The 13,050-nt window shown below is 56.0% G+C and overlaps 1 protein-coding gene across 8 annotated transcripts in view; it reads right to left on the reverse strand.

Annotated features, from left to right (window-relative positions):
• Positions 1–13,050, reverse strand: part of SH3BP4 (SH3 domain binding protein 4) — a 47,998-nt gene that overhangs the window by 6,120 nt on the left and 28,828 nt on the right. For 4 of the 8 annotated variants that reach the window (XM_060193836.1, XM_060193834.1, XM_060193832.1 and 1 more), the window contains 2 exons: positions 7,286–7,541; positions 1,366–3,716 (listed from right to left, as the gene is read on the reverse strand). In XM_060193836.1, the coding sequence (XP_060049819.1) occupies positions 1,366–3,716; positions 7,286–7,403 (2,469 nt within the window). In that variant the 5' untranslated portion in view covers positions 7,404–7,541. The remainder of the gene's footprint in view (positions 1–1,365; positions 3,717–7,285; positions 7,542–13,050) is intronic. The other 4 variants (XM_060193830.1, XM_060193831.1, XM_060193833.1 and 1 more) reach the window with 3 other exon arrangements.

Raw genomic sequence — 13,050 nt, forward strand, 5'->3', positions numbered from 1 at the left:
GACAGCTCACGTGAGGTAGTGTAACGCTTATACTATGCATGAGGCCCTGGGTTCAAGCCCCAGCATCACATGGGAGCAATTCGGACAGCACTACTGAGGTGTGGGGAAGTCCATAGATGGTAGTGTTGTGCTCTCTCTCTCTCTCTCGTTCCCTCTCTCTCTCTTTCTAATGAACAAATCAGCCTAGAGCAGCCATTCTGTGGTGTCATGCATGCAAAAAGGCCCTGCTTCATTCCCAAATGACAATAAACAATAAAAATCTATTGCCGGGAGTCGGGCGGTAGAGCAGTGGTTAACTGCAGGTGGCGCAAAGAACAAGGACCGGCATAAGGATCCCGGTTCTAGCTCCCGGCTCCCCACCTGCAGGGGAGTCACTTCACAGGTGGTGAAGCAGGTCTGCAGGTGTCTATCTTTCTCTCCCCTTCTGTCTCCCCCTTCTCTCTCCATTTCTCTGTCCTAGCCAACAACAAAGACATCAATAACAACAACAATAATAACTACAACAATAAAACAACAAGGGCAAAAACAAAGGGAAAATGAATAAATAAATATTAAGTAAATATAAAAAAAATCTATTGCCTGGTCACATACATGGCCCAGGTTTGATCCTAGTGCCCACTGCGACGGAGAAAATGTCAGTGCTATGGCCTCTCTATCACTGGAGCTCATGCCTACATGGTTCCAGTGCTCCTGGCAGCCTTTCTTTCTCTTTCTCTCCCTCTCCTTCCTTTTCCTTTAGAGAGAGGAGCCCCCACAGTACTGCCCCACCTGAGGTGTACTCCCCCACCTGTGCAGTTTCTATGTGGTGACTGAGGGCTTGAACCTGGGTCCTTGGGCATGGCAAACTGTGCACTCTAGCTAGTGAGCCATTTTGTGGCCTCTAACTGCCCCTCCTTCCATTAATATATGGGAGAGCTAACTGGAGCAGTGAGACCCTGGAGAGAAAAAGCAAAGCAAAACAAAGGAAAACAAAACACCAAAGCGTGTGTTTCCCCGGGAAGGAAACCGTCCTTCAGAGGCTGCTGGAGCCTGATGGGGCACCTCTGGGAGCCCAGGTCTTGAAATAGGATGCACCAAACTGGCCAGCCCTGGCACCAGCCCTAGCCAGTCCAAGACACTCAATACTTGTAAACCCCCGGCACTGGGCACAGACCCAGCTCCGGGCACCCCGTGTCCACCCAGACAGGGTACTCAGTCCCCACTCAGCCCGGAGCATCCGCCACCTGCTGGTTGCAAGCTCCCAGCACCTGCTCAGCACTAGGTACCCAGACCCCACCCAGCTCTGGGCTCCCAGTCCCCACCCTGCCCCAGGCACCCATCTTGGGCCCCCAGCGTCGCCCCCCCCCACCCCGCCCCCGCACGCACCATCATGAGCTCCTTCTGGAAGGACTTGTGGTCGCGGTTGTCCAGGCTGTTGCAGTCCTCCTTGAGCTTCTCCAGCACGGAGGCCACGCGCTCGGGCTCGCTGTCCAGCTCTGCGCGGCAGAAGGAGGCGAGCGGCAGGTGGCCGTAGCCCAGCGCGTCGGCGAAGCAGCGCCAGCTGCCCACGTGCTCCATGAGCTGCGTGCGCACCGACGCGTAGATGTAGGTGAGGAACTTGCAGGGCCGCAGGATCTGCTCCAGCAGCACCGACGTGCTGAGTTCGGGGCCCGGCAGCGCCCCCGGCGGCGCCCGGCTGAGCGGCAGCACGTTCTTGGCGTGCACCAGCCCCACGCGGCCCTGGTGGTAGGCGATGTACCACTCCTTGGTCCACAGCTGCCCGCGCAGCCGCAGCTTCTCGTCGCTCAGCAGCGCCACCACGTCGCCTTTGCGGTACTCCAGCAGGTAGTGGTTCTTGCACTGCCGCACCACGGTCTTGAGCAGCTTGGCCAGGCGCGGGCAGGGCACCGGGCGGTCCTGGAAGGTGGGGTACTTGGTGGCAGGGGCGGCCGAGGGCGACAGCAGGAGCTTGCCCACCTCGTTCTTCTTGAGGAAGCGCCTCTGGGCGGCGGGCTTGACGGCACCCTTGGGTGGGGGCGGAGGGGTCTGCACGCAGAAGCAGGCCAGCACGGCACCCGCCTCGTCCTCTAGCTGCACCCTCAGGCTGAAGCCGGCCAGCTCGCCGGGGCCCCGGCAGGCCACCGGGAACACCAGGCGGCTGACCTTGGCCAGCTTGAGCTGGAAGCCTCGCACCACACGGGCCTGGTCCCCCGCCCGCACCTCGCACTGGCCAGAGTCCGAGAAGAGGCTGACCCGCAGGTCCTGCGGCCGAGCCAGTGAGAACTGGTGCTTCCCCCACAGCTGCAGGGCGGCCGGGGCTGGGCCGGGCAGCTGGCGGGTCACCTCACTGACCAGCAGCGTCTTGGGGGCACAGTCATGGCCGAAGACGGTCACCACGGTCTTGAAGGCCGGGTGGATGTGCTTGGGGCCGTAGAGCCCCACGGTGAGCCGCTTGTGGATGAAGTCCCACACAGTGGCCGGGTAGAGGATGCCAGGCCCGTGGGCCACCAGCACCAGGTAGGTGCAGGGCTCCAGGCCGTCCAGCTGCACCTGCACGGTGTCGCCGGGGCCTCGGGCCAGCGGGGTGGGCACATAGGGTCCGTCCTTGGCGTGGCTGCGCAGGCAGCACAGCCCCACGGTGCTCCGGCTGAGTGCGTCGCCCTTGACCTCGGCCGCGGACCTGAGCTCCAGCACCAGCGCCGAGTGCACCTGCAGGCTGCCCAGCTTGAGCTCCAGCAGGGGGCTGACGCAGCTGCAGGAGTCGCTGTTGAGCTCCAGTGGCAGGTCCAGCAGGGCCCGCAGGGAGATGAGCTGCGTCTCTCCTGGCGCCACGTGGCCCTCGGGGACATGCACGGTGACCCCGGTGTCCGGCAGCTGCACCGTGCCCCCCGTGTGGTCTAACCGGCAGGCCACGCTCGTCTCCACCGCCTGCGTCTGGCCCCAGCCCGGGTTCTGGCCCAGCAGGTCCAGGTCGTGGCAGGACCGCGCCAGCTTGCGGTGGCTGAGCCAGGCTGCACGGAAGTCCTCGCGGCTCTGGAACTGCTCAGGTGCCGGGGACTGGAGGCCGCTGAAGAAGCCAGATGGGGCGGGTGCCTCAGCCTTGGCCTGCAGCACCGACAGCTCTGAGAGGCTGTAGGAGCGTTTGCTGCGGAAGAAGGGGTTGTCCCGCCGCACCTCCTCCACAGCTGGGGCCCCCTGGGGGGCCGGGAGCTCATCGAAGATGTTCCCGGTGCTGTTGGTGGTAACCGAGCTGGACTCGGTGAGGGAGGAGGCCCCCAGGTCAAAGAGCAGCAGGTCCACGGTGGCAGGCACTGCTGGAGCCTCCCGGACACCGACGCTGCCCCCATTGAGGAAGGGGTTGGTCTGCACCCCATTCCAGAAGGGGTTGTTGCTGGGCCTGCCTGAGCCCTGGTCCTCGGTCCAATCGCCCAGCAGGTCCAGCGCCTGGGCCACCTCATCCGGGCTCTCAGGCAGCCCGTCGATGACGCCGCTGTCGCTCAGTGTGGAGTGGCGGTAGTTGAGGGGCTGCACATAGGAGGCAGGGATGTAGCCCATCTCCGTGGTGTTGTGGGCATACCACCACTCGCCCCCCGATGCGTCTAACACGTATAGGTGGTCACCCTTGGAGAACTTGAGCGTGGTGAAGTTGGTGGGGCAGTAGTCCCTGATGGCGACCACCTCCTTGGCATCCCCGAAAGGCGTGGGGTTGTCCACAAGCAAGGCACTGGGAGAAGGCACTGCAGGGGACAGACACACATGCAGGTGATCCACAGGCATAGCCCAGGGAGGCTATACTTGGGACTCGCATGCAAGGGCCCTGGGTTCAATCCCCAGCATCACTGTAGCCAGAGATGTACAGTGATCTATCTAGCCAAAATCAACTGACTAACCTACCAACTGAGGAATGAAACAACATGCCAGCAAATTAACCAACCTACCTACCATCCAACTGACCAACTAATCTACCTACAAACTGAATGACCTACCAACTAATCTACCAACTGACCAGCCAGCTTATCTACCAAATAAATAATCTACTAACTGTCAACCTACCAACCAACTACTGACCAAATAACCTACCTACATACCTGCCAACTGATCAACCTACCAATCTACTGACCAACCTACCAACCAGCCTATCTACCAGATGACCAACCAACTTACTAGCCTACCTACTGACCACCAACCAAGCTATAGACTGACCAACCTACCTGCCAACTGAATGACCGACCAACCAACCTATCAATTGAACAACCTACCAACCAAACTACCAACCTACTGACCAACCCACCAACTCACCAGCCTATATACTGAATGACCTACCGACCTACCAACAAGCTTATCTAGCAGATGACCAACCAACCTACTTACTAACCTACCTAATGACCAATGAAGCTACAGACTGACCAACTTACCTACCAATTGAATGACCCACCAACTACCAACTAACCAACCATCAGCCTACCTACCAACCAACCCATCTATCAACTAATGAATCAATAAGACCAACCAATCTACCTGTCAAGTGAACAACTTACCAAGCAACTACCAGCCTACCTACCAGCCACCCAACCAGCTAATCAACCAGCTGACCAACCAACCTACCAACAAACCAAATGGCCTACCAACCTACCTACCAACAACCATGAGCCTTGGGAAAGGTGGTGGAGTCTGCACACTAAGGAGAAAGATGTCTATGAAACAAAGGCACTGAGGTGTGGACAAGAAACCAGGCAGTCAGGCAACAGGAACAAACCAAAGTGGGTCTGGAGGTGACAGAAACACGACCCGAAAGGAACAGGGATACACAGACAGGGAAGGTCCTAAGAGGAACCAGACGCTCTGAAACTGGTAAACTGGATTAGACAAAGATCACAGCTCTCAGGCATTTGCTTATAGGAACTGTACTACAAGCAAAAAGGAGGATATTAAACTGACTCTGAGGGGCTGGGTGGTGGTGTACATAGTAGGGTGCACCTGTTACCATGCCCACGGACCTGGATTAAAGCTCCCACTCCCCACCTGTGATGGGGAAGTTTCACAGCAGCAAAGCAGTGCTGCAGGTGTCTTTGTCTTCTCCTTCCATTTCAGTTTCTCTCTCTATCCAAAATAAATAAATGAATAAGTTTCCAAAACAAAAGGACAAGAATGAGGGATTGGGAAATAGTGCATCAGGTCAAGCATGAGTTTGAAGAGCCTGAAGTCCCAGGTTTGAAACATAGTACCGTACAGTGAGTACCAAGAACAGCACTGGGGGAAGAAGATCCTTTGGTGTCCCTCCCTCTCTCTCTAAAATAAAGAATGAAACATTTGGCCCAGAGAACACTCAGTGGTGGTATCACACATGCATAAAAACCCTCAGTTCATCTTACACACACACACACACACACACACACACACACACACACGGGGGGGGGGGCAAGGAAGAGGGGCTGAGTGGTAGCACAACTGGTTGAACACACATGTTGCCATGTGCAAGGGCCTGGATTCAAGCCACTGCTCCCCACCTACAGGGGGAAGCTTCACAAGTGGTGAAATGGTGCTGCAGGTGTCTCTCTCTCTCCCTCTTGATTTGTTTTTTCTTTTTTTAAAAAAAAAATTTGTTTATTCCCTTTTGTTGCCCTTGTTGTTTTATTGTTGTAGTTATTGACGTTGGATAGGACAGAGAGAAATGGAGAAGGGAGGGGAAGACAGGGGGGAGAGAAGGATAGACACCTGCAGACCTGCTTCATCACCTGTGAAGTGACTCCCCTGCACTGCAGGTGGGGAGCCTGGGGCTGGAACCGGGATCCTTACGCTGGTCCTTGCACTTTGCGCCACCTGCGCTTATCCCGCTACGCCGCCTGACTCCCTGTTTTTTCTTTCTTTCTTTTTTTTTCCCTCCAGTGTTATTGTGGGCACTTTGAATCCATTGCTCCTGTAGGCCATTTTTTCCACTTTATATCTCTGCTAAACTGTTCACAATTACTAATGAGGTTGCTTTCCTGACACTGGGTGGAGCGGCTGCTAGACCCCCTTCCATTTCCTGCCCGGCCCAAAGCAAAAGAGGCTGGCGCTGCCTGCCCTGGCTACCTCCTCCCCTTCTCTCCTATGTTTTGTTAGTTTGTTTTGTTTTTATAAGACCGGGAGAAATTGAGAGGGGAGGGGAGACAGAGCAGGAGAGGGAAAGACACCTGCAGACCTGCTTCACCTCCCATGAAGCGTCCTTCCTGCAGGTGGGAAGCCGGGGCTCGAACCTGGGTCCTTGAGATTGTGTGTGCTTAACTGGGTGTACCACCACCTGGCCTCCCCATCACCCTGATTTATTTATTTTTTTAATTGCCACCATGATTACTGCTGGGGCTCAGTGCTGGCACTATGAATTCACCGCTCGGCCAGCAGGGCACACACCTCACTGTTGGGGTCTAGGGAGGGATCTGGGGCCTCAGCTGCAGTATGGATGACAGACACCTGAGAGAGTGAGAGCACAGGCCCAGAGTGTGGGAGTCTGCAAGCTGCACCTGGCTGCAGTGTCATCCACGAGGGCCATGAGGACCCCTGGGGCCATGGCCACACCTCTTGAAACAGCACCTCACAAACCCAGGAAAGCTGGCCAGCTTTAGTATCCAATCAGACTTTGGAGGGGCGGGAAGAGGGCACTGGAAGGAGAACGAGCCCCCTAAATGCCCCTTTCTAGAGGGGATGCTGCAGCTGTCTCTTAGAGCACACATCACCACACTTGTGGACCCGGGTTCAGGCTCCTGGTCCTCACCTGAGGGGAGCAAGCTTCACACATGCTGAAGCAGGGCTGCGTCTCTTTTGCCCTCTCCTCCTCCCCCTCCCTTCCCCCATTCCCTCTCAATTTCTTTCTGTCTCTATCTAAAATAAATTTTAAAAAAGCAAAGGTTTTTTAAAGCCTAAAATGTATTATTTCAATAATAATAATAATAATAATAATAATAAACACATAAAAAAAAACACCACTGGCCTGACAGGTTGCGGTTTTCCATTTCTGTTTGTCTTTACTTTCTTCTCTATGATCTGGTCATTTCCCATTCGCCAGGACTGCCCCCATCGCAGTGCGACCCCAGCAACACTGCATGTGTGAAGTCCTGGCACCACACAGGAGCAGGGCCAGCCCTGAGGACGCCCCACGTGGGGTGGAGCAGTGCTGTGTTGTCTCTCCTGCTGTTCTCTCCATGGTAAGGAGTCACAAAACTGGTCCAAGGAGGCTGCTCAGGTGTGACCTGACCGTGAGCCTGGCCCCGGGTCTCAGAGTCCAAAGGTGCCTGCCTCCCACCAGGGCTGGGGGAGGTCAAACACCCACCTTTGACATCGTTAAAGCTGGACTCGGAGAAGCCCTCGCTCAGGTCGATGAGGGTCCCCTCAGACTTGCAGCGGGGGAGCCCGTTGGCGTTGGCGGCTCGGATCCGCTGTGCGGCCATGGCCGGTGGAGCCCCGGGCGAGCGTCTAGGGCAGCATGGTCCTCCCACTGGCTGTCCCCCGGTGTCCCCTCAGGCCGAGGCCCCACTCAGGCCCCCTCAGGCCCCTGACACCGTCAGCTCCACCGACGCTGCTTCCTGCTGTGAGGAAAAGAACACCTGTGATGCCCCAATTCCAGAGTCTTGGGGAGCCTCTTTCTTCCCAGGCCCCCTGTGCCCTCAGGGACTGCGCTGAGCCACCCAGAGAGCAGAGTGTGCCCTTGGCTGGGACACAGTGGCCCCCCCACCTCCCCGTGCCCATCCCCTCTCCCACACATAGTGCTACTGCCTCTCTTCCCAGGCACAACTGTGTCCTAGCACCTGGCTGCCCACTCAATGCAGTCACAGTGGGCAGAATAGCCACTGCAGCCCCCGGGGCAGCTGGGGACAAAGAGTGGTGAGGCTTGTGGGGGCTGCTGCCTGCAGACTCTCTTCAATGCCTCCTGACACCCTCAAACAGACACAGGGGGCTGAGGCGATAGAGTAGTGATCATGCAACAGACTCTCGTGCCTGAGGTTCCAAAGTCCCAGGTTCACCACTATAAGCCAGAGCTGAACAGTGCTCTGTGGAGGGAAGAAAGAAAGACAGATAGAAAGAAAGAAAGAGAAAAGAAAGGAGGGGCCAGGTGGTGGTGCACCTGGATGAGTTCACATGTAACAGCGTGGAAGGACATAGCTTCGACTCCCTGGCCCTCACATGCAGGGAGGAAGCTTTGTGAGTGGTGAAGCAGAGATGCAGGTGTCTCTCTCCTTCTCTGTCTCCTCCTTCCCCCTTGATTTCTGGCTGTCTCTATCCAATAAATAAATAAAGATTACATTTTTTTAAAACAAAAGAGAAAGAAGAGAAAAGAAAGGAAAAGGGAAAAGAAAGAAAAGGAGAGGGAGGGGAGGGGAAGGGAGGGGAGGGGAAGGGGAGGGAAGGGGGGGAAGGGGAGGGAAGGGAAGGGAAGGGAAGGGGGGAAGGGGAGGGAAGGGAAGGGAAGGGAGGGGAAGGGGGGAAGGGGAGGGAAGGGAAGGGAGGGGAAAAGGAGGGAAGGGAGGGGAAGGGGAGGGGGGAAGGGGAGGGAAGGGAAGGGAAGGGAGGGGAAGGGGGGAAGGGGAGGGAAGGGAAGGGAGGGGAAAAGGAGGGAAGGGAGGGGAAGGGGAGGGAAGGGAGGGGAAGGGGAGGGAAGGGGAGGGAAGGGAAGGGAAGGGGAGGGGAGGGAAGGGAAGGGAGGGGAAGGGGAGGGAAGGGAAGGGAGGGGAAGGGGAGGGAAGGGGAGGGGAGAGGAGGGGAGGGAAGGGAGGGGAAGGGGAGGGAAGGGAAGGGAAGGGGAGGGAAGGGAGGGGAGGGAAGGGGAGGGAAGGGGAGGGGAAGGGGAGGGAAGGGAAGGGAGGGGAAGGGGAGGGGAGGGAAGGGGAGGGGAAGGGAAGGGAGGGGAAAAGGAGGGTAGGGAGGGGAGGGGAAAGGGAGGGAAGGGGAGGGGAGGGAAGGGAAAGGAAAGGAAGGGAAGGGAGGGGAGGGGAAGGGAAGGGAAGGGAAGGGGAGGGGAGGGAAGGGGAGGGAAGGGAGGGGAAGGGGAGCGAAGGGAGGGGAAGGGGCGGGTAGGGAAGGGAGGGGAAGGGGAGGGAAGGGAGGGGAAGGGAGGGGAAAAGGAGGGAAGGGAGGGGAAGGGGAGGGAAGGGGAGGGAAGGGAAAGGAAAGGAAGGGAAGGGAGGGGAGGGGAAGGGAAGGGAAGGGAAGAGAAAGGAAAGGAAGGGAAGGGAGGGGAGGGGAAGGGAAGGGAAGGGAAGAGAAGGGGAGGGAAGGGAAGGGGAGGGAAGGGAAGAGAAGGGGAGGGAAGGGAAGGGGAGGGAAGGGAAGGGAAGGATGAACCTACAACGGACAATTCATCAGGGGCACTCACAACTTCTGGAGAACAGAATTCTACATGACACAAGCCATTAGGCCTTCATTTCTTTCTTTCTTTCTTTCTTTCTTTCTTTCTTTCTTTCTTTCTTTCTTTTCTATTTTCTTTGATAGGACAGAGAGAAATTGAGAGGTAAGGGGGAGGGGCTAGAGAGGGAGAAAGACATCTGCAGACCTGCTTCATCAGTTGTGAAGTGTCCCCTCTGCAGGTGGGGAGCGGGGGCTCGAACCTGGGCACTTGCGCACAGTCCTATGTGTGCTTAACCAGGCACACCACCGCCTGGTCCCTCTGATTTATTCCTTTCTTTCCCTTTCTTTTCCCTACCCTGCTCTCCCCTGTCTTTCCTTTCTCTCCCTCTTTCTTTCTTTTCTCTTCCTTCCTTTCTTTGTCTCCCTCTTCCTCAGACAGAAGCTGAGGGGAGAAACAGAGACAGCTGTAGAACTACTTCACTGCTTATGAAGCTTCCTTCTGCAGGTGGTGACGGGGAGCTTAAACTCAGGTCCTTGTGCATAACAGTGTGTGTGCTAAACTCGGTGGCCTTCTCGGGATGCGTCTGCCCCGAGCATCTCGGTTATCACCGTATGTGAGCTCTTGTTCTGGAACTGTGCATGAGGGGTGCTTCAGTTTCTGGGACCCAGTTGGACAAGCAGGCATGCGACTCCCTCATGCACTCTGACCCCCAGGGTGCAGGGGAGGGAAGGTACTAAGCAGATAAGAAAGCCAAGCCAATTCTCCCTGTCCCTGCTCCCAGCCGCACGCTCTGGAGCTGGGGAGCACAGCTGTGACCATGGCCCGGGAAGTCCCCAGCCTCAAGGGTTTGTCCCCACTACATGGGCTGAGTCCGTCTGTCCTCCAGCCTGTCCCGCAGTCCTGCTGCACAAAGGCCCTAGTTCCAAGAGGAACGGAAGTTTCCAGGACCAGGCAGTCTGGCGGTTTGTGGTGGCCAGAGTCACATGGGAGGGGAAGCCAGATTCTTCCCCGTGATGGTGAAGGAAGGAGGGTCTTGTGATCAAACCCCAGCCAGCTGGGGGCCGGGAAGAAAGAGAAGCCACAGGCATAGGGGCCAGGCAGTGGCACACCTAGCTAAGTGCTCACACTGCATGCTCAAGGGCCCGGGTTCAAGTCCCTAGTCCCCACCTGCAGGGGGAAAGTTTTGTGAGTGAAGAAGCAGAATACAGGTTCTCTCTGTCTCTTATCCTCTCTATCATTCTCGTCCCTCTCGAGATTACTAGTTGTTTCTATCCAAGAAATAAATAAATAATAAAAACTTTATTTAAAAGAAAAAAGAGAGAAACCACAGGCAGAAGGTCCCGAGTTCCTTCCCTGGCATCACATTGCAAAGTTAAGTAATAAATAAACAAATAAATAAATAAAAGAAAGAGACTTACAAAAAGCCTCCGAGAAGAGAGGGTGTGTGACTTCCAGACCCACTAAGACACTGAGAGGAGAAGTGAGTGAGCTCTCATCTGAAGAAAGTGGGGAGCGAGGGAGAGAACATTCTTTCCTGAGATCCCAAACTAGCCGCCCACCACACATCCCTGAGCAGCCAAGTGTGGTGGCCGCGGGCCCAGGGTCACACCGAGCCCCAGGAGCCCCATGAAGGCATCTGGTGGCTGTTACCACACAGAAGTGGTGCTGCTTCAAACAAAGCACTTCTGCCAGGATTGAATAGAGTAACCCTCCACGAACACGCAGGGCCGGCGATGGGGGCTGGGGCTCTAGTTCCAGCCACGTGTCTGTTTGTTTGTTTGGCTTTTTTCTTTAATTTATCAGAGCCCTGCTCAGCTGTGGCTTATAGTAGTGAGGGGGATTTCAGAGCCTCAGGCATGAGAGTCTCTTTGCAGAACCATTATGTTATCTCCCCCACACACAGTCCCATGGTGTCGGACCCCATGCAGAAATGTCCAGAACACGCAAACCCAGGGTGGCAGAAAGCAGACTAGTGGCTAGGGGTGGGGTGGGGGGTAGGGAACTGACAGGGCTCCTGTTGGGGTGATGACATGTCCTGGAACTAGATATCTATAGCAAGTGATAGATCCCTGAGCTGTTTTGAAATGGTATCTTTGATGCTCAGGAAAAACATTAACACCACAGCCCCAGGGAGGTGACACAATGGCCAGAGCACCAGACATGGGATCCTGACATTCCGAGTTTGATCCCAGACATCCATCACAGGTGCCACAGTGATGCTCTGGCTTTCTCTCTCCTCCCTACTGTTATTAACTAACGCTAAAGAAAACATTTTCAAAGATTTATTGATTTATTTATTTATTTTGGATAGAGACAGAGAGAAGTTGAGAGGGAAAGGGGAAATAGGGATGGAGAAAGAGAGACAGAGAGATACCTGCAGCCCTACTGAACCAGTCCTGAGGCTTTCTTTCCTGCAGGTGAGGACCAGGGACTCGAACATGGGTCTTTACGCATGGTGACATGTTTGCTCAGCCAGGTGCCACTATCCTGTCCCCATTAATATATATGTAAACATAATCAGAAAGAACCAAGTCCTTGTAAAGAAACTATCAAAGTCAGCCTAGAGTCCCAGCACAGGACAGAGGCAACACTCTATGGCCTTTGGACAGAGAAGGCTGTAAAGGGATAAAGGCTAGAAGAAGCTTCTGCAGGTTTCCAACAGGTCTCAAGGATGAGGAGGGGTCTGTCCACCCAGCAATAGAGGGAGGGAGGGAGGGAGGAAGGGCAGGAGGGAGAGGGAGGGAGAGGCGGCCTTCTCCAGAGGCCCAGCCCTGCTTATCTATCTCATCCTCTTATCTCCAAGAGCAACTGAGGCCTACTCTGCCCTCCTCCAGGCCAGGAGGTGGGGGGTTCTGGGAAGAAGCTGGAATCACCCAAGAGGTGTGTGTGTGTGTGTGTGTGTGTGTGTGTGTGTGTGTGTGGCAGGTCTCTATAAGGACCCTCTGAAAGTCTCCCCCCCCCACCCCCAGGCTTACTCAGACACCAAGGTAAACACACTAGTTCTTTCGTGGGTGTAAAACCTCATCAGAGGGCTGGGCAATGGTACAACTGAGAGCACATATTACCACGCACAAGGTCCTAGGTTCAAGTCCCCCGGTCCCCACCTACAGGCAGGAAGCGTCACGAGTGGTGGAGCAGTGCTGCAGGTATCTCTCTGTCTCCTCTCCCCTCTTGATTTCTTTCTCTGTCCAATAAAGGCCCGCCCACCACACCCAAAGGCCAGCCAGGGCACCCCAGGCCAGCCCTTTCAGCACCCACCCCCCGAGGCTATGCCTGCTGGTGCCCTTGACAGGGCTGGCAGAATGATGGGAGGTGAAAAGGGGGAAGGAGAGGATGGTGCTGAGTTTACTGAGACTGTCCTCAAAGAGCCAGGGGACAGGGGACACACAGGGAGAGCCAGATGTATGTGTGCAAGGAGGGGACAGGCCGGTGCCATCCTCCGCCTTGGAGGTGGTGGCTCAGTGGGGGAAAGACGCTCCCGCTGCATGGCTGTTCTGGTCTGTTACCCCCCCCCCTTCTGACCTTGGGAGCCTGGGGCTGAGGAGGCTTGAGAAGCAGCAGGGACTAGTGTGGGGGTGTCAGAGAAGCCACAGGACTCATGGGAAAGGTCAGAAATAAGATACGAGGTGGGGGCAGGGAGGCTGGGTGGCTCATCCAGTGTGATGGGGCTGTAGTATGCACAGAAGGAGGGAGGAGAGGAGGGAAGGAGGAAGAGGAGGCAGGAAGAAGACAAAATGGGAGGAAGGAAAGAG

Source organism: Erinaceus europaeus, chromosome 7 (assembly GCF_950295315.1).
Source record: "Erinaceus europaeus chromosome 7, mEriEur2.1, whole genome shotgun sequence".
NCBI classification, from domain to species: Eukaryota; Metazoa; Chordata; class Mammalia; order Eulipotyphla; family Erinaceidae; genus Erinaceus; species Erinaceus europaeus.